The 19,961-nt window shown below is 47.3% G+C and overlaps 4 protein-coding genes across 6 annotated transcripts; 3 read left to right on the top strand and 1 right to left on the bottom strand.

The window, feature by feature from the left end:
• The first annotated feature begins 2,051 nt into the window (after positions 1–2,051).
• On the top strand, positions 2,052–3,162 carry LOC117193785. The gene is made up of 2 exons (XM_033398510.1): positions 2,052–2,636; positions 2,698–3,162. The coding sequence occupies exons 1-2, from the start codon at positions 2,187–2,189 to the stop codon at positions 2,857–2,859; spliced, it is 612 nt and encodes a 203-aa protein (XP_033254401.1). The 5' UTR covers positions 2,052–2,186; the 3' UTR covers positions 2,860–3,162.
• A 426-nt stretch (positions 3,163–3,588) lies between these two features.
• On the bottom strand, positions 3,589–4,615 carry LOC108158140 (transmembrane protein 18). Of its 2 annotated transcripts, XM_017290354.2 has the most exons (5): positions 4,501–4,615; positions 4,285–4,365; positions 4,091–4,208; positions 3,840–3,988; positions 3,589–3,781 (listed from the first exon to the last, which is right to left on the bottom strand). In XM_017290354.2, the coding sequence occupies exons 1-5, from the start codon at positions 4,603–4,605 to the stop codon at positions 3,623–3,625; spliced, it is 612 nt and encodes a 203-aa protein (XP_017145843.2). In that variant the 5' UTR covers positions 4,606–4,615; the 3' UTR covers positions 3,589–3,622. The 2 variants fall into 2 exon arrangements, with proteins under 2 accessions (XP_017145843.2, XP_017145844.2); XM_017290355.2 differs by lacking the exon at positions 4,501–4,615 and having other exon boundaries at positions 4,285–4,486.
• A 519-nt stretch (positions 4,616–5,134) lies between these two features.
• On the top strand, positions 5,135–9,165 carry LOC117193078 (ubiquitin carboxyl-terminal hydrolase 38-like). Of its 2 annotated transcripts, XR_004474505.1 has the most exons (5): positions 5,135–6,624; positions 6,713–7,044; positions 7,113–7,908; positions 7,984–8,883; positions 8,957–9,165. XR_004474505.1 is itself a non-coding variant. In XM_033397805.1 (4 exons), the coding sequence occupies exons 1-4, from the start codon at positions 5,782–5,784 to the stop codon at positions 8,497–8,499; spliced, it is 2,487 nt and encodes an 828-aa protein (XP_033253696.1). In that variant the 5' UTR covers positions 5,135–5,781; the 3' UTR covers positions 8,500–9,165. The 2 variants fall into 2 exon arrangements, 1 of the variants encoding a protein (XP_033253696.1); XM_033397805.1 differs by having other exon boundaries at positions 7,984–9,165.
• A 187-nt stretch (positions 9,166–9,352) lies between these two features.
• Positions 9,353–19,878, top strand: LOC117193962 (proteoglycan 4-like). The gene is made up of 4 exons (XM_033398616.1): positions 9,353–9,372; positions 10,386–11,121; positions 11,656–12,140; positions 19,869–19,878. Exons 1-4 carry the CDS (start codon positions 9,353–9,355, stop codon positions 19,876–19,878), a joined length of 1,251 nt encoding a protein of 416 aa, XP_033254507.1.
• The last annotated feature ends 83 nt before the right edge of the window (positions 19,879–19,961 follow it).

The raw sequence follows: 19,961 nt of genomic DNA, 5'->3' as shown, positions 1-19,961 counted from the left end.
ATTGAAGTGAAAATGATAGCGAAAAAAATGAATTGCTAAGCGTTTCATATGGGGGGAAGAGGAGCCACAGCAACGGGAGGGTAAGGCTGCTGCACATGGCAGGGAGATCCAAAACGTTGTTATTCAGATCTCAGGTAGGGTGGGTACGTCAGGGGTAAAAACATCGACACCTCGACCTGGTCCACGTCTGTGTTGAAGGAAGTTACTGTAATGTTGTTTGTCGAGTAGAGTCCGTTTGCAGTTTTTTTTGTCGGTTACTTTTGTTGTTTCAATTTGTTCGAGATGTCCAATTAGTTGGTATATTGTGCGACCTGAGGGCTTGGGAAGTACCCAGCCCTGGGATGATGGGGCTAGCCGGCCTTGCCCCGAAGAAAACAAAGGTTCGTAACAAAAGGTCAACAAAAAGTGTAAGAAATTGATCGGTAAGAGAGCGGTAACCTAACTTTATTTTGAAATTGAGCCAATTTTGTATTGTTGTTTTGAAACACAAGCGCGAGAGAGCAACGTTTGAAGAGAGCAAGAAGAGCCGAGTGGTGCGCGCCAAATAGAAATTGTTTGAAAGTGAATGAACGACAAGAATTTAAATGCAATCCATTGGAATTAATGATGCACGGAAGCACGATTTGAGATAGCGAAAATTCAAAAAACCTACGTATAGAAGTTTTGATATCTTTTTTTCTTAAATATACCTTAAAAAATTAAATTTAATAGATTAATGAAATTGATTGACCGTAAATGGTCACCCTGACGCTCGTTCTCTTGGATTTTTGGTTTTGGCGCAGCGCAGCGCACCGACGTCGACGTCGTAAAGACAACAACAATTCTGACACACGTTACTCGTTACTGATAATAATAAGCGGAAAAATGGGGTAAGGATGACAGGCAAAACGGCCCAAAAAAGTAACGAGTGAAAGGTAAAATTCACCCCATTTTCTTAATATACCTTGATTTTACAAAGCCGATTTTGTCTTCAAAGTAGTTTGCATTGACTATTTTTGACAGTTGTCCATCATACCATTATAGCCCATTCAAAATTACAACTCATTTTTTCGTTGCAGGAGAGAGTAGCAGTGCCCGGCTGGCCCTTAGAAATACCATAAATAAACCGATGAAAAAACAAACTTAGCTCTTTTAACCTCCCACTATTTAAACAGAAAAACAGCTGGAGTAAATTTGCGCCAAATAATCTTGTTTGTGAATTCTTCTTGTAGATTCATCCTATTCTTCCCCTTTACTTACTTTACTTCCCCTGAACTGCGATAAAGTTCTTCAAGATTCATAATTTTTGTGGAGAGTATTTCAATACCCTGTATTTCGATTCCTCGATTTGTTTAACTATTGCTGGCTAACTAGGACTCTCAGCCCTAAACACATAAATTTATCCGATTAATAAATTGATTTTCCTACAGGACTGGTTAATTATTGCGCCCCCCTTTTACTGATTTGTTTAAAAAAAAAGTTTAAACAAAAAACCTAATTTACTTATTTATCCGATTGATGAATCTTTTTTTTATTTTTAAAGACTCCCTTTATTGGATTGCTTATAAAACAAAGAACGTCAACAAAAATATTCTTTTTATACGCTATATATACTATTCCAAAAGTCGTTTTTCCTCATAATTCGAATGAAAATATTGGCTCCGTCATCTTGCAAGGGTTATATTGAGGTCTACAATGAGGTTTTAAAATCACAGCTTCCTTCAGATGACGACATCATGGACCCTTACACCTCCCAGTAGGAAGCGTTTCCGACCCCATAAAGTATATACATATATTTCTGATCAGCATCAATAGTCGAGTCGATATAGCCATTTTTGTCTGTCCGTCTTACTTGTCGGCTAGTTCTCAGAGACTATTGGAGTAAGAGCAACTAAATATTGAAATTTCACTATTACAAATGTATTTCAAAATTTCGTGCCGCTATCTTCCGACGCCACAAAGGACGAAAATCTGTGGAATCAACAATTTTTAAGATACGAAAAAACTAAAAACACAGATTGACGAATCTGGATCAGATATGATTACTATTAGAGCCAGAATACATAGATCATCTTTCGGTTGCTACACAACGCCGTCCATGCGCTCATTTTCTGTCTCTCTCTCACACACTCTTTGTCGTGCATTATGTGCGTAATATCTGATCGAAAGGCTAGTTAATGACAGTTCAACGATCAAATTCGTAGCTAATGACTAAATTGTGCAAAAACGAATACCTCCCTGCGATCGAAAACATTCATTTTGGGAATAACAATTCACCCATAAAGTTCTCAGTGATATCGGTGCTCCTGGCATGTGCCATAACGGCGGCTTTCGGAGACATCCGGACTCAACATAAAAACATTACATGCGAAACACTGGATCCATCGTATGCGGTGATTCCTGTGTGTCGCCTGATGGAGCTGCGGCCTGGCATTATCGGAGCTAATTTCCACATGAAAATCCTTAAGCTACCAATTCGGAAGGGGACAGTCAACTTCAGCGTCTGGAGGAAACTCACCGGCTACCATCCGTTCCTGTTTAACGTCACCTTGAACTTTTGCCACTACATGAAGCTCCCGAATCCCCTTCATGTCTTCTACTACTTCTATGGGGCCATGTTGCCCTTCATCAATATGAATCACACTTGCCCCATCAATGTGAGTGCTCCGATTGAATTATCCTCATGTTTGACTCTCCTTTTGCTCTGGCTCTTTGCAGCACGATATTATTCTGAAAGACTTTGTTTTGGATGATCAAATGTTCTCCAAAGTGCCCGTACCCAAAGGGAGCTACATGTTCATCATCAAATTCATCACCGAGGGTGTGTGGAGAGGCACAGTTCACTCCTACTTAGACATTAATCAAATCAAATCAAATTAAGTCTGATTAAAATTGTTGTGTTTTGGAAAATTATAAATTTTCCATCACAGCTGAATGCTGAACAGGCTTTGAGTGTTGCATCTTTCCCCGCTAAAAATGTAATCAAATTTCATTAAGATCAGTAGTAAATACAATAGAATCTATCGTGCGACACCGCAAGGCTAGCAGAGATCAGTGACGTCCCATTTATAATCGAAAAGAGAGTTACAGGTGGGGGTATGACAGAATTTGGGAAAATTAGTGATACTTGACTGCCTTCTGAAAGATGCGCTGTGGAAAATTATTTCTCATTTCCCTTTTGGAGGGGGGCCATAAAATTTGGAAAATGAAATTAAATAATAATTTGTACAGTCAGAGGATTATAGTTTGTCGAAGTGCAGTGAGGCATAAGCTAAGCGTATAGATAACGAAATTGGAACGTGAGAGTCGCTGCCGCCGCGACTCTACATTTATACCCGATAATCAGTCAGTATGGCTCCACTCCGCCAGGGGGCCCACATAATGCATGACAATGAATGTGTGAGGGAGAGAGACGGAAATGGCTCAATCGACTCGTATATTGATGCCGGTCCGCACAAATCTGGTTCCATTTAAAGGCATCCCCTTTGAAGCTGTCCTAATTCCGCTGGACGCCACTGTTGCTTCCGCCGCTTCTAATGATGCCAAGCGCCACCTGGTGAACAAAAAATGAGCCACAATCGACTCGAAATCGACATTCACAAAAATGAGCGGGCGAAAAATAAATTTAAAATGTATTTGGTTTTCACAGCTCTTTCAAATTGTATTGTGACTTAATTCTGTTAAATGCTACTCCGCCTTGAGGCGTTGCGCATCCGGTCATGTGCTGCTGGCGCACGTGCTCCTTGATTTGGGCCGTCTTCAGAACGACCATCAGTTGTGTGGAATTATATAGCCATGTGCCCTAAAAATATACTCTATAGAAGACATTTCGTGGCTTTCTAGTAATCCTCTGCACTCACAATTATCAGCATGCAATTCAGCAAAATGGGAATGGAGAACACCGTCGATATAAACAGGCCATTGCTGTCAAAGTACTGCTGCCTGGAGAAGGAGCTCCAGTTCCATGCCGCATACTCATTGATGCTTTCGCTGAAATAGACCGCCGACACTAGAAAACGAACCAGGAAGTTAAGTGGCAGCAGATTGAGCGGGAATTGGGCGACGCGACGTGTACATCGCACAGGGAAATGAAATGGAAATCTCTACGTACAAAGTACCAGGAAAAGAACAACTTGAATATTGTTGTGGCTCCTGCTGAGTAGCGCCGTAGTGGTGGTGAGCAGGTGCAGCAAAATCAATCCAATCAGCCAGGGATCCCTCCAATCAATCTGAAACAAAAAATATTCCACCCAAAGAGTCGGCAAGTTCTAAGCGAAAGGAGAGCCACCAGAGAATCTTACTCACGCTCAACAGGAAGTGCCAATATCCGGTGATTTCGCTAACTTCAATTTGTCCTGGATGCATTTTGGTGAGTGATTCTCCGTACTAAATTTAGAAACTCCGAAGAAATACAGAAATACAAAGCAAATACAGCTCTAGCTTGACAGTCACAAGGCGACGCCTGTGTTGCTGGCCACACGTTCAAGCCGAAACACGATCGAATACATAAAATTCACTTACACTTGTCACCACTTGTGTTGGAGATTCTGTTTGATTTTTCGTTTTAGAAAAACAAGAGAAAAAATATTCCATTCGCCAGCTCACAACAGAATAATTTTTTTGCATTTAATTTCTTGTGAGCAGCCAATCGATAGCTACTGCAGCCCTGGTGCGTCGCGTACGCTGACACATCAAAAATATAATAACGCGTTTCGAGACCAGATGCAAACAGGTCAAAATTTCATTTCAACGGTATATAGAAACGAAATAAAAGCAAGTATTTAGAATAAGCCAGTTAAGTAACAAATTGATTCATTAATAGGATAAAATTATGTGGGCATGGCTGAGAGATCTATCTAGCTAGTAATATTCGACGGAATATCAAAATCGAGGAATATGGTTACCAATCCTTGAAGGAGAACCATTAACCCATTATAAGCCAAGGAGGTATTTTTATATTCCACCGAAAATAATGAAAATTTAATCATTTCAGCATAGTTCAGGATCTTTTTCAATTCTGAAGATATATGGCATGGATCTATAAGAAGAATTCACAATTAGTACTATTTGCCTTAACAAGCAATTTATTTACCTCATGTCGTTGAACTGTCTAAAAAGGGGGGGCTAAGTGGGCTAAGTTCGATTTGTCATCGGCATACGGTATTTCTGAGTATCAGACGGGTGAAACTATCGAAGTCACAAAGAACTTAATCCAAATTGTAGTTAAATCGGGAGAAAATAGCGTCATAAACTTGTGTGCCGTTAAACTAACGTCTTACCATCCAATATAAAGGAAAAACGATTCGGGAACAAAAACGGGCCGCAAAGAAAGTAGCGAGGCGAAGCGAGTGCGTCTATCAGGCACTTCACTCGGATGTTGCACGGTCTACAAAATTTCTTGTGCATCACGGTCTGGGGCAGGCGCCGTCGATCAGCAGTGACAGTGGCAATTTGTGCGACGTTGAAGTTTTCCAGCTCCCAAACCGCAGAGACGACATTTCTGTTCGCCTAAGGCGTTGCTCCTCCGCTCGGACCTGCCGATTGGACTCTTGGCGACTCGATGAGAGCTTGTTGTGGTTGAAAGGTCACTCAGTAACAACGACACGTAACGCCGAGAGGTTCAAGGACACGCGGCGCAGACTTCGCGCAGAGTGTCGACGGCCTCAAAACAGCCGCAGCGCACGCAAAAAGCGGAAGCCGAAGCCCCACGCCCGCTGGGGGCTGAGAAGTTGCTCCAGGCATTCGAATCGGGTATCCATCTGGACAAAAGCCCAAACGAGGTTCCTGTTCACAGCCGCGGCCATGGCTGTCAAGCAGAACAACAGCGAGCCCAACGAAGCCACCGATGGGGTCAACTCTGCCTCCGGCGGTGCCTCAAACGGCGCCATGCCAGCCAATGGTAAGCAACCAGCAGCCAACAACATAAAGATCGACGATGGTGGCGGCGCCGCCGGCGCCGAGAGCATGGACACGAATGGCACCAGCCCCAGCGAGACAAGCGAGGATGCCGGCCAACTGAACACAGTCACCAAGCGAGACATACAGGCGCTGCTCAGCACTCTGCAGAGCCTCGATCAGTCGGACAGGGGGCATAGTATGCTGAGCGTATACGAGCGCATTATCATCGAGCTGGGGCGCATGAAGCCGGGCAGTAAGAGCGACGATCTCCTGCGCTTCAAGGAGGAGGCGGTGAATTTGGGCAACATCCTTGCCAGTGCAAGTGAGAAGAACTACCTCATGTTCTTCCTTCGCGTCGTCTACGAACTGATCACAAAGTCCGGCGAGGCGGGCCCCTCCTATGCGGTGGCCGTTGTCTTTCAGCTGTTCAGTCCTCCGCTCATCAGTGAGGCTGTGCAATCGCTGCTGGACACGAATGTCCACGACTCGAGCATACGCAAGACGGTGGTCCTGCTGTGCGAATGGATCTGTGTTTGCAACTTCTGCCCGAACCTCAATATGTGGGTCATGGCCCTGTTGACAGGCCTACGCGATCAGGGCAAGCATGTGCTCCTCGACGACATTTCCTTGGACGCCATCGAAAAGCTCTTCAAAGCGCTAATACTACCCGCCATGCGCCCCAAGGCGGCTCCGATAGTGTTCCACATGCTGTCGACCATCAATCAGACACCCGAAATATTCCGCAAGGTAATGTCATGCACCCTCCTCATGGATCATGGATCATGGATCACGGATCACGGATAAACAATTCCTTTTATCATACCCTCTCCTGTAGATATTGCCACGTGTACCCCAGGTGCTGAACTTTCTGAAGCAGCAGTCCAACAGCACGGATGAATTCGGAGCGGAAACTCGCCAGTGCATGCAGCAGCTGGTCGATCTAACCAGTGCCCTGATGCTGCGTTTCAACGAAAACAGCGATCTCTATGCATCCGTGAGGATTGCCATGCAGATGTATGAGCCGTCGCCAAAATGCGGGGCTATGGCCCGGGCCATGCAGGAGAACGCCATGCCCGCGGGACGACGCAATGCAAGGGTGGGACTGGTGAATCTCGGCAACACGTGCTACATGAACAGCGTACTCCAGGCCCTGGCCATGACCAGCGAGTAAGTTCATCGTTCATCTAGAAATCTATGTTCCCTGGGATTCTGTTGATCATCTGTTTCCCTCTCAGTTTCAGCCGCCAGATACTGCTGGTCCAGAGCGATTCCTTGCTGCTGCTGAAGGTGCAGCAACAGATTGCCCTAATGCACCACTCGATGCGGTGTGAGCTGACACCAACGCGCGTGTTGAACGCCGCAAGGCCGACGGGCTTCACACAGGGTCTGCAGCAGGACAGCTCCGAGTTCCTAGGCTATTTGCTCGACCTGCTGCACGAGCAGGAGCTCAACAAAGTTGTAGGCCACAGTCTGCATGGCAATGACGTCGATGCCCCGGGCGAGCTAAACGATGAGATTCTGTCAAGCGGAGTCATACCCTACAGTCATACCAACAGCCATGACCGCGAGATCGCCGGCAGCAGCACCAGTGCCAGTCACAAGCCCACTTCGACACCCACCAAAGGCACAAATAGCTCACAGCAACAGCAGCCAAAGAAGCCAAAGTCAACCATTGACAAGACGTTCACCGGCAAGCTGTCGACGACGTACAATTGTTCGGACTGCAGCTGGGAGAGCCACAACGAGGACAGCTTCCGTGAGCTGCAGCTATCGTTTCCGGACGACAAGGACGACTGCAGTGCCACCAATTATTCGGTGCAGGACCTGATCGAGTACTACTGCTCGCCGGAGAAGCTGGACGGGGAGAATCAGTACTTCTGTCCCCGCTGCCAGAAGCTCTGCGATGCCGATCGCCGCATCGGGGTGACAGAGGCGCCACGCAATCTCGTCCTGACCCTCAAGCAGTTCAAGTACGATCAGAAGTACCATTTTCGCACCAAGCTAATGCACAAGGTGTTTCACGATGAGAGTGTGAGTACACGCATGGGCATGCGGAATTGCCACGAGACTGCAGAACTGTACACTAACTTGCTTTGCCCTCCACAGCTCGTGGTTAAGATATGCTCAACCGATTCGCTGCAGGAGCAGTCAGCAGTTTACTATGAGATGTACGCAGGCGTGGTGCATTCGGGCTACCACATGGACTCCGGCCATTACTTCACCTTTGCCGCTGACCAGTCCAGGAACTGGTACAAGTTCAACGACAGCTTTGTGACCCCTTCTCAGTCCGAGGAATTGCACAACCTCACCTCGCCCAACACCCCCTACATACTCTTCTACAAGATGTGCGGCCGCTCGCACGAGTCCGAGATGGTGTCGGTGCCCCAAGTCCCACCGCTCACCCTGGAGGAGCTGCCGAGCCCACTGCGCGACTATGTGAAGAAGGACAATCGGGCGTACAGCGAGGAAGTGCGCTCACAGCGCTTCCAGGGCAGCAACGGAACCAACGGGCATGGATTCGTGACGCGCAACGGCGATGATGAGGATGATCGTGCCCCACCGCCCTCTGGCGGCTGTGGTGGCAACGACCTGGGCATGAATGTGAATCGCTTTGTCTACTGAGGCGGGAGCGGAGGAGGAGGAGCAGGAAGAGGTGCGGAAGGGGAGGAAGGCAGGCAACTAGAGCAAAAACATATATGTCTAATTTATAATCACGCGCATGCTAAACTTAATGTTATATATATACATATATTCCCAGTACATATATTGATATATACCGATGTATATATCTTGCCACAGACGCGGTACAACAGTGAGTGTGTGTGTGTGTGTGTAAGTGTGTGCATGTGTATTTATGTATAAGCTATCTCCTTCCCCCTCGGTCTCTCCCTCTCGCGTCTTTCTGGAAGCCTGCGGTTCCATTGTTGTCCGCAGGGCTATCCTCCTCAAACGACCCCAACCCAACCCAACGCGACCCCCTTCCGACACACACAAACTACTACGAATGTACGTACGAAGTATTTCATTTATATTTACAAAATTGTTATGATTTTTTTTGTTTTTCTTAACACAAACCTAGCTTTAGGACGAAACATATGTACATGCGTACGCGAAGAAACCCGAACATATAAAACATACACAGATGACTATGAAATCCATATGAATTAGCCAGAGAAGAATTATATACACATACCAGAGCGCGGAAGCTGCAACCAAAACCAAACCCAACCCAACCCGATCTCCATCTCTGGCCAGAAGAATCTATTAAACCAACCCATCCTGTATGCACTTTTCCTTAGTTTTAATGTATCTCGAGATTTTGAATTGAGAGGATGGAATGATCCGAGCAGGTGCAGGGGCTGGGCTGACTGGCAGCTGCAGCTGTAGGATTTGTATAAATAGTTAGGCGGGAGGGCATTGAATCCTATCCAAATTGTATTACCGTTTGTTCTTGAACTTTAATTTAAAACGAATTATGCATCTCCTTAAGATCTGGTGAGCAGAGAAAAACGATTTGTTTTTTGAATATTATTGCAATTAAATTGGAATAATTTCAATGACGATAACCAAAATCTATACTATACTATATGTTATAAGTGTATTAATAAAAAAAAAAGAAAAAATGGAAATGCATATAATTACGAAAACTACAGCAGCGCGGTGACCTAAGTATTAACATAATGTAACAATATTATGTCACCGATGCCATACCTCTTAAATAATTATACCATGCTGCTGAATTCGAGAGCTTTTGCGCCAGGTTCATTTGAGTCGGAACTTGTTCATGGTGTATTTACGGTATATCAGTGGTATTTTTCGGGAATGAATCGGTAACAACCGGTTCACAACAATGAGTCCCATCCCATGCACACATACCCTGGGGGAAATGGATGTTATAGAATTGTGAATATTGTTCGGAGCAGAACCCAGCCGATTAGCTGCTTGCCAAATAGCACCTAATTCTTGGCCCTCAGCCGCTTATTTTGTTTGTTACTTATGTCTATGTCCCTCATTTGTTTGTTAAAGCTCTGCGCTTTCTTGCCCTGCTAAACGCTCTCTGCCAGCTCGCTCTTCGCTATCTCCGCTTTGCGTCTGCCTACCGACGTCGGCCGAGCGAAGCTGCGCTTAGCGATCGGAGCGGCAATGCAAAGGGCAGGCAAGCCACACTTGCAATTTGGATGTCACGCATTAAAGAACATATCGTAATTTTATTTCTGCGCCGAGTTTTATTTAATTCGAAATAATTAGTCGGCCGATTGGGGATAAAAAACATTATCTCCACAAATATGTTTGTCATCCCAGGCTCCAATTAATGTAAAAACAATTTAGTCTCTGTTTTAAACCTATTGCAACGATACTTTAAAGCTTATTGTCTTGGGATTATTATTATTGTCTACAAGCTGGGAGCCGGCGCCACGGAGACAACGCGCACGCGAGGCGAAGCGCGAGGAGCCCCGGACCAGCAGACGCGAGGAGCCCCACACCAAGCGCGAGGAGCCCCGGACCAGCAGTAGCAAGGAGCCCCGCACCAGCAAGCGGGAGGGGCCCCGCACCAGCAAGCGCGAGGAGCCCCACACCGGCAAGCGCGAGGAGCACCGGACCAGCAGACGCGAGGAGTCCCGCACCGGCAAGCGCGAGGAGCCCCGGACCAGCAGGCGCGAGGAGCCCCGGACCAGCAGGCACGAAGAGCCCCGCACCGACAAGCGCGAGAAGCCCCACCCCAGTAAGCGCGAGGAGCGGCCTGAGGGAGGAAGGAGGGGGCGCACGGAGACGCGGAAGGAGGAGCCCAGTGAGCGGGCCTCGAAGCGGGCGTCCACGCGTTCGACGCGTACGGCCAAGGAAGAGGAGTCGTCGGCACGCACAAGGGGGAGGTCGACGGCGCGGCGAGGGGATCAGCGGCCGACAGACCCACAGGTCGAGGAGCCGCAGCCAACGCCGGCCGAAACCGCGGTCAAAGAGCCGCAGACAACGCCGACCGAGACCGCGGTCAAAGAGCCGCAGGCAACGCAGGCCGACATCGCGGAAGATAACGCGGCCGCTGAGGCACGACGCCTCGCGGAATGGCACCGGCGGTTCGCGCTGGCCGCGGCGGCGGAGTTGCGGAGACAACGGCGTGTATGGGAGGACGCCTTGACGCTGGCAAAGAGGCTGAAGGCCACGCAGGAGGCTGAAAAGGCGGCGCAAGAAGCGGAGGCGGAGCGCCACGAGCGAGACGTCGCGCACCAATGGCGGTGCATTAGCCGGGTCGACGCAGCGGAGCGAGGGGAGACGGCGCATCTGCGGGCGGAAGCGGAGAAGGCAAGGGCGACGCGGGCGGAGGGCGGGGCCGGCGGGCTGGCGGTGATCTCCAGCGACGAGGAGGAGGCGGAGTGCCCACCAGCGCCGAAGGCGGCTCGAGTCCAGTCGCCCGAAGAGGAGTGGCAGGAGAGGCTACGACGAGCCGAGGTGGAGGAGGAGGAGCTCTGGCAGCCACCCCCTGAACACGTCGAGTTCGAGGAGGAGCCACGGCCGCAGGCCCCACCGTCACCGGGGGCAGAGGAAGAGCTGTTCCGGCGTCGGCCGCCGGCTGACGACGCGCGCGGTCAAGGGGGTCAGCAGCAGCAGCAGCGTCAGCAGCAGCAGCATCAGCAACAGCAGCATCAGCATCAGCAGCAGCAGCGTCAGCAGCATCAGCAGCAGCAGCGTCAGCAGCAGCAGCATCAGCAGCAGCAGCATCAGCAGCAGCAGCAGCACTGGCACGGGCCACAGGGAGCCGCCATCGGGCCGTTCATCTCGCAGGAGGTGCGCTCCGCGGTGCGAGACGGCATGATGTGGCACGTGCAAACGCTGCACATATCGTGGGCCTCTGGGCCCGCGCCCCAGCAGCCCGGGCAAGAAGCGAGGGAGGCTCGACTGTGGGAGGAGGCACCACGCGCCAGTGACGAGCGGGACCCGAGGCGGCGGGCACGGCCACAGGAGTCGACAGGCCCAGCGGTGGCACCCACCGCCGAAGAGGTGCCCGAGGAGGCGCCCGGGAGGACGGCAGAGGTCGAGACGGAGGGCACGACGAACACGCCAACATCACGGACGGCGGAGGGCCCAGCGGCGGTGCCCGAAGCCGAGGTGGCGGCCGACGGCGAAGCGGATGACGGCGCAAGAGCAACGGCGGAAGCGAAGAAGGACGAGGCCGCGGAACTACACTCACCTGAGCCATGGGAGAGAGGTCCTTGGCGATGGCCGGAACCCGGCCAGGGCGAGCGTCCGGAGCTGGGCCGACAGGCGTCGTGCCCAGGGGAGCGGGCGGAGGCGCGCCGGCCCGAGCTCCAGCGCCAGGCATCGTGGCCCCAGACGAGGTCGGCGGACAACTCACGGTGACAAGCCGTCAACCGCGAGGAGTGGCCGGCCGTCGTCACGCGCTCTCTCGCGCGGATAAAACCCACCGCAAGGAAGGTGAAGCGTCTGGTCAACGACGGGGGCGTCCGGTACCGGCTATTGGTGTCCACCGACCGGCAGGAGGTATTCCGGGCTAGGAATTGAGGAGAAAAGAAGAGTAGAGAAGAAGAATGGAGAAGAAAGTAACTGAAAACAAGAACAAGTAAAAAAGAAAAAAAAAACCAAAAAAAAGGGGTGTTTTAAGAAAAAAAACATGGTCTTACCTTGCAGCAGAGGAACAGCGGGGAATCGGGGGAGCTTGAATGAAGGCGGCGGAAGGAGGGAGGAAAACTGACCCGAAGCATCCAGAGGGCCGGCGGAAAGCAGGCGGCCCAGCGAAGGGTAGTAGGAAAAACCAGACGCGCACAAGGTAAACAAAGAAAACACCCGGCATCGCGAGAAAATAGTACGTTTCCAGTCCATTGAGGAATTCGCGATCCGGAAGTAGAATACGCACGCTGCGACATATCGAGTAGAGCACAGAAACGACCATACGCTGTATCGAGTGGAGCGTAAGGGCAGCGCTGTGTCATATCGAGTAGGTCAGAATAGCGACCTAGGGTACGGTCGCGGGGGCAAAAAAAAAAAAAAAAAAGCTCCTATGCGAACTATTGGTAAGGGGGAATCGAATCGATCGCGCTCATCGGAGAGGTACGGCAACACCGCAAGGCGTGAAGCCGAAAGAGGGCGCCAGGGGGCACCCGGGTCGAGAACAAAGCACGCGCACCGGTCGCGCGGGGCTTTTGAAGCATCCCAAACCTGGGACGCGGAAAACCGGGGTTTTCCGCCAATAAAAGAAAGGGGGAAGTGTGAGGAAAGGTATTCCCACACGTAGGGGGCAGTGCAGGGTTAAGCGCTAACGGCCGTTATCCGGGGATATCCGGAGGCGGCGAATTCCCGAGGAGAGCTCTCCCGGGGACCCAAGATGAGAGGGGAGGACCCCTGGAGAGAGAGCCGCGGGATGACGGGATCGGGCCGGCAGTGGCCCAGCGCATGACCAAATATGGTCATGAGATCACGCCACCAGCCAGGTCCCGTTGGAAAGCGACAAGGGAATGAAGGAACGCCGATGGAAAAATACGGGCACCGCATGGCGGAAAGTGCCGTTAGCGCCAGGCGGCATCGGCGGCGCTGACTCAGAAGCGAGCCTATAAGAGGAGGGCCGCGACCAGGAACAAGGGACAGTCAGCAAACGGAGCTAGCAAGAGTGAAGTGCACAGTGAGCGACAAGAGTGAGACCCAGCGAAGGGAAAAGAGCGTTAGAAAGCGAACACGTTGTGTGAGGATTGAGAGGCGGACTCGAGCGTGCAGCCAAGAGCCAAAGACCCCAATACCTTGAACCAACGGTGCCACGCTTGACTCGCATCCCACCGGGAGTGAGGCACCCTCGGGCCGCAAAGCCAAGGGAGTCGAGTGAGAGCGAACGCGTCAGGCGCCTGACTGAGAGGCGGATTTGCATCAGCTGCATCAGACGGGAAAAGAACGGACCGTTACAGTATATACAATAGTATTGACACACATAGTGGCAGATCAACCAGCACAGTCAATTGATACGTCTCTTTGGAAGCTTCCGAAAAATATCACTTTGGCGGATCCCAACTTTGGCAAGACTGGAAGAATAGACATACTGTTGGGAGCAGAACATTACTTCGAAATCATGCAAGACAAGCATGTATCAATTGGAAAAGGATTGCCCGGCTACAGGAAACGAAACTAGGCTGGATAGTGGCTGGCAAGTTAAGACAGGAGTCAAAGAGCCAAAGCACGTTTGCAGTTTTGACTGAGGAGGACAAGGTGGATCAGCAAATCTCCAAGTTTTGGGAATTGGATTCATTCCCGAGCATTCTAGAGAAGCGATGTGAGCAATATTTTGTTCAAAATATTCAAATGGCATGTGACAAGAAATTCATTGTCAGACTCCCATTTTTGGAAGATGCTTCTTCCCTAGGGGAGAGCCGTGATTTGGCTACACGTCGACTTTTTTGCCTGGATAAACGACTGTCACGAGATCCGGAAACCAAGGCAAGCTATGTGCAATTCATGAAAGAATATGAGGCACTTGGCACTGGCATATGAAGGAAATGCACACTAAGGAAATAGCACGATCACGTTATTTTATTCCACATCACTGTGTGATGAAACCTGACAGCTCTACAACAAAATTGAGAGTTGTCTTTGATGCTTCTGCTGTTACGTCGTCCGGCAAAGCACTCAACGATTTGATGCATAAAGGTCCGACTGTGCAAAGTTCGATATTTTCAATATTGCTTCGATTCCGGATGCACAAATATGTATTTACGGCAGACATCGAAAAAATGTATCGTCAGATCTGGGTCAATCCTGAGGCCCAGTACTATCAAATACTTGTATGCCGACATGATCCATCAGAGGATCTGAGATATTACAGACTCAAAACTGTAACATACGGAACCAAGGCAGCTCCATATTTAGCCACAAAATGCCTACAATATCTTGCTCAAAAGGGCAAGAGAGAATACCCGGCTGGAGCTGATGCACTAGAAAAGGATTTCTATGTGGATGATTGCTTAACAGGAGCAGATTCCATACCAGAGGCCCTCCAGAAACAGAAGGAACTTAACCAACTCCTACAAAATTCTGGATTTAAGCTGAGAAAATGGTGCACAAAACTACAGAACATTCGGAAGGAAGACATGATTCCAAATGTACAACTGGAGGATACCACTTATGAAGACTGCAGCGTGAAGACCCTGGGAATAACGTGGATGCCTAAATCCGACCATTTCTGTGGAAAAACGGAGATTGCCACTAAGGAAACAATATCCAGAAGAGATGTCGTATCCAAAATTTTTAGGATCTTCGATCCGCTTGGATTGTTTTCACCCGTTGTTATGAAAGCAAAAATCTTTATGCAGCATCTCACAAAGGAAGGTTTTGACTACAAAGAAGCGCTTCCAGTTCATCTCCAGGAGGAATGGAAAAGGTACAGGGAGGAGTTAAAATTATTAAACTCCATACAAGTACCACGTCATATATTCCAAGGACAAATTCCGATATCATCAGAGATACATACCTTTGTTGACGCATCGGAGAAAGCATTTGGAGCTGCAGTATATATCCGAGCAATACATAAGGATAAGCGGGCAACGATTCAATTGCTATGTGCCAAATCACATTTAGCGCCCATCAATGCATTAACATTACCCCGTTTGGAACTAAAAGCGGCGGTGTTAGGTGCTCAATTGACAGCAAAAGTAAAGGAAGAGTTATCAATGGAAGATGCATCAACCTTCTTTTGGTCTGACTCAAGGATCGTATTATCATGGATTAACTGCTCGTCATCCATCCGAGACAAATTCGTAGCTACAAGAATAGCTACGATTCAAGAATTGACGATACAAAGACAGTGGAGGCATGTCTCATCCGAAAATAATGCAGCAGATGTACTCTCCAGAGGAATGACGGCGACGAAGTTCATAAAACATAGCATGTGGTTTTATGGACCACTATTTTTACACGGCCCAACATCTACATGGCCACCACCATTTGTGGCTACAAAAGAGGAGTTGATCAGTGCAAATCCCCAAAAGATTGGTCAGTCATCAATTATGACTATCACTCAGGAGGATGACCTAATCTACAAAATAAAGCACAACAACTCATACAACAAGCTATTGAGAATAGTAGCTTACATGATGCGTTTTCGAGGAAAGAAAACGCACACAAGCAAGACTGTCCAAGTCAATGAGATGAAAGAAGCTCAGAAAATTGTCATTCGTTACATACAACAGAATGACTTCAAAGAAGACATACGTCATTTAACAAAACATAAGGAAACACAAAAGGGAAGTTCGATTAACTCTCTAACACCATTCATGGATCAGGAGGGAATCTTACGAGTAGGTGGTCGACTGGAAGCGGCAAACATTTCATTTGACGCCAAACACCCAATGCTCCTGCCCTACAACGATCCAATTGTGAAGTTGATCCTTGGTAAGATACACAAGGAAAACATGCATTGCGGCCCCCAGGCATTGCTGACAGCATCACGACAACAGTACTGGATACTCAAAGGAAAAAACATGGCCAGAAGTATTGTGCAGAACTGCGTGAAATGCACTAGAGCCAAGCCTAAGCTACTAGAACAAATCATGGGAAATCTGCCACCTCTTCGAGTCACCCAAGCACGGCCATTCCTCAATTCTGGTGTTGACTACTGTGGACCATTCAAAATCCACTATAAAATTCGAGGAAAGAAGCCTAATACAGCGTACATAGCTATATTTTGTTGTTTCGCGACTAAAGCAGTACATCTGGAGCTTGTCAGTGATCTCACCACAGAAGCATTTTTAGCGGCACTTCGGCGGTTCATCTCTCGTCGAGGAAAATGTCAAGTGCTCCATTGCGACAATGCTACGAATTTCGTAGGAGCCAGGAACAAACTTCAAGAATTAGAAGAAGCCATATTCTCGGAAAAGGCAAAAGAACATATTGTACAAGAGTGCAACAACAAAGGGGTACAGTTTAAATTTATACCTCCTCGCGCACCACACTTCGGCGGCTTATGGGAAGCTGCAGTAAAATCTGCCAAACATCTCCTCTTAAAAAATGTGACGACGGCAAATCTAACTTATGAGGAGTTAGAAACGGTTATAGTCGAAATAGAGGCCATACTAAACTCTCGACCATTAACACCGATATCTGACAACCCAAACGACGTAACAGCACTAACGCCAGGGCATTTCCTGATAGGAGAGCCGTTAACCGCACAAGCTGACAGTGAGCCATCCCAGCAGCCAAAGACGCTAGGAAATCGATGGCAAGCAGTGTCAAAGTTGAAGCACTCATTCTGGACACAATGGTCCAATGAATATCTTCAGCAGTTGCAACAGCGTCAAAAGTGGAGGAAGTCTTCGGCTAACATTAAGGAAGGAACATTAGTAATACTAAAGGAAGACAATACACCAGTATTACAATGGCCACTAGGAAGAATCATTCGATTGTTTCATGGCAAGGACAATTTTGTACGAGTGGTGGAAGTAAAAACGGCAAAGGGGATTTTCAAACGAGAGATCCAACATGTAGCTCCACTATTCAACGAAGAGGAACCCACACATAAACATCCGATAGATGATCCATCAGAAAACGAAGAATCATCCGAGGACAGACAGCCTAGGAAAAGGACACAGCCGAATAAATTGTCGTTAACCATGACAATGTTTGTAATGTTGTTGCTGGTACCGTTAGCGATGGCACAGTCAATCAACATAACCCAGTTTGGATCAAAACCGGGTATATACTTTGAAAGAGTAGGAACCAGCCAACTTGCGACAACTGATTGGACCATCATTGTCTATTACAATTTAAAGCCCTATTGGAAAGACATGAACACATTCACCATGGGGACTACAAAAATTGGACATCTATGCACACAACTTCAACTAGTAGACGCATGCACCAGTATGTATCAGCACTTCAAACATATAGAAGAGGACCTGCAAGCTGAAAATACACTAATAGCAAGAACACGGAGGCAAAGGGCACCGCTGGACATCATTGGAAACATCGCAAGCAGTCTATTTGGCGTATTAGATTCAACATATGCCCGAGAAATGTCGGAAACTATAGCAAAGGTTAAGGATAACGAAGATCACCTATTAACCTTGCTTAAAAATCAAACATCATTGATTGACTCTACAATCAATGTGATAAAACGGGATGAAATCTCAAATTCCAAACGATTAAGTCGAATTGAGGATTTCATCACCGAGTCAAAGGGAAGGGCTGATCATTTTAGCGCCTTTCAATGGTACACTACGTTGTCTACTCAGTTGACTCTATTATCTGCAAATCTTCAACGAATGCAAGCAGAGATCATCAATGTCCTGACAGATATCCGACACAATACAATTAGCCCTATGCTAATATCCCCCGACAACTTAAGGAACAACTGGAGCAGATACGGGATCATTTAAGGCCAGGACAAGCACTTCCAGTAACTCCCGACAATATGCTCATGGTGTACCAGATGATGAAAGCAGAAGGCACTATAATAGAGGATCATGCAATTATCAAGGTTACATTTCCATTAGTCTCAATAAACGAACTGGAAATATACAAATTGACAGCGATTCCGGTGCCAAATAAAAATGGGATAAGCATGTTTGAAATAAAAACACCATATATGGCAATCAATAGTCACCGAGACGAATTCGTTGAACTATCAGAGACTGAATTCAAAAACTGTCATCAAAGAGCAAACAATGACTTTGTTTGCTATAATAAACAAACAATGTTCTCAGCCGAAACAAGTTGTGAATTACAAATGTTTCACAACAAAACGGACTCTTCATGTCACCTAGTCAACACAAAAAAATCATTTTTATGGTTGAGCATGCATAAAAGAAATCGATGGATTTTTGCAACAAAGTCATCATTAAAGCTATCAGCGGTATGTGCAGATGGCATTTCGGATATTAAGCTACAACACTCAGGAATATTGATCGCCGAACCTGGATGCATCATTCGGAATTCGCTAATGACTGTCACAAGTCAGAGCACATTGGAAACTACTCTGCAGTTATCATACGCTCGGTTTGGAGATAGTGATCTCAACGAAACATCAACTGAACGTTCTACAAAGAAGGTTTCAAGGAACAATGAAAAACTGAACTACGAGGAGCTGTATCAAATGGAAACGAATCTGCTACCACCTAAAGGTTTCAAGTTACCCCACAATCTTGAAACCATTGATCATCATCATATTGCCATCTACATTGCACTGCTCTTCATCATGATCATTGTAATGATTCATCTGGTTAAAAGGTGGTACACAACAAGACTCCCTTCTCAGCAGAGACATACACTTAGCTCATCAGCTAGTGAAGAAAACGCACCAAGGCATCCGTTCACAATCAATATTGATGATGGTTGAGCATACTATGTTCAACGGCCGGGAGGATGTACGATTTCAACGAAAGTACAAAATTGTACGATTAGACCTAGACAAATAGCTAACCATAAATAGGTTAAGATTTCCCAGCCACCTAAAGAAATAAACGATAATATGCTCTAAATATAAATATGTGACATGCACTACTGACCTAAATAAATATACAACGGACAGCTGCATGCATTTGTGTACATACACTGTTAAGATATTTACGGCACTATCATAAAACACATTCTGGATGACCTGCATGTGGTCAAATCACACACCATCTGCATGATAACCATTGTGACCGTCATAAATATGACCCTTGGAATATTCCACTGTTGGATTTGTAGTAATTGCTTAGTCCTAAATAGAGATAACACATTTCCCTAGCAATATGATACTCAGAGCTAATTAAACATACCTAAGATCCTAAGTAAACAATCATACTCATAGAAATTGTATATAAACCTTGCATTTTACCAAATAAAATCAGTACGAAAGAAAACTCTGACGTATTCACATCTCCGAAGCCCAATTTGTTCAAGTACCGATTGCGGCGACCATTTGTTACTGGTACATGAACCGGTAGCATACATACATAACATTTTCAGCATACGATTGTCATATTGACAATCACCAGAATCAAGTGAATCTACATCAACAGATTCATTTGATTTACTCAGTATCAGAATCGAGATATATGTATAAGACACTCATCATATACATGAATATGTCTAAAAATGTCAATTTGAGAAAA

The sequence above is a fragment of the Drosophila miranda genome (genome assembly GCF_003369915.1).
Source record: "Drosophila miranda strain MSH22 chromosome Y unlocalized genomic scaffold, D.miranda_PacBio2.1 Contig_Y2_pilon, whole genome shotgun sequence".
NCBI lineage: Eukaryota > Metazoa > Arthropoda > Insecta > Diptera > Drosophilidae > Drosophila > Drosophila miranda.
Note: the sequence above shows the minus strand (reverse complement) of the source record. Positions and strands in the feature narration are given on the sequence as shown.

What these genes read in the sequence shown, in the direction of transcription:
- LOC117193785 (XM_033398510.1), top strand. Translation starts at nt 2,187, where the DNA reads ATGACTAAATTGTGCAAAAACGAATACCTCCCTGCGATCGAAAACATT. An exon ending in ATCACACTTGCCCCATCAAT is followed by an intron (nt 2,637 to 2,697) that starts GTGAGTGCTCCG and finishes GGCTCTTTGCAG; the next exon opens with CACGATATTATTCTGAAAGA.
- LOC108158140 (XM_017290354.2), bottom strand. Translation starts at nt 4,605, where the DNA reads ATGCAAAAAAATTATTCTGTTGTGAGCTGGCGAATGGAATATTTTTTC. An exon ending in ATTGGCACTTCCTGTTGAGC is followed by an intron (nt 4,209 to 4,284) that starts GTGAGTAAGATT and finishes TTTTTGTTTCAG; the next exon opens with ATTGATTGGAGGGATCCCTG. An exon ending in TGTTCTTTTCCTGGTACTTT is followed by an intron (nt 3,989 to 4,090) that starts GTACGTAGAGAT and finishes TTCGTTTTCTAG; the next exon opens with TGTCGGCGGTCTATTTCAGC.
- LOC117193078 (XM_033397805.1), top strand. Translation starts at nt 5,782, where the DNA reads ATGGCTGTCAAGCAGAACAACAGCGAGCCCAACGAAGCCACCGATGGG. An exon ending in CACCCGAAATATTCCGCAAG is followed by an intron (nt 6,625 to 6,712) that starts GTAATGTCATGC and finishes CCTCTCCTGTAG; the next exon opens with ATATTGCCACGTGTACCCCA. An exon ending in GCCCTGGCCATGACCAGCGA is followed by an intron (nt 7,045 to 7,112) that starts GTAAGTTCATCG and finishes TTTCCCTCTCAG; the next exon opens with TTTCAGCCGCCAGATACTGC.
- LOC117193962 (XM_033398616.1), top strand. Translation starts at nt 9,353, where the DNA reads ATGCATCTCCTTAAGATCTG. An exon ending in ATGCATCTCCTTAAGATCTG is followed by an intron (nt 9,373 to 10,385) that starts GTGAGCAGAGAA and finishes GCCCCGGACCAG; the next exon opens with CAGTAGCAAGGAGCCCCGCA. An exon ending in AATGGCGGTGCATTAGCCGG is followed by an intron (nt 11,122 to 11,655) that starts GTCGACGCAGCG and finishes TTCATCTCGCAG; the next exon opens with GAGGTGCGCTCCGCGGTGCG.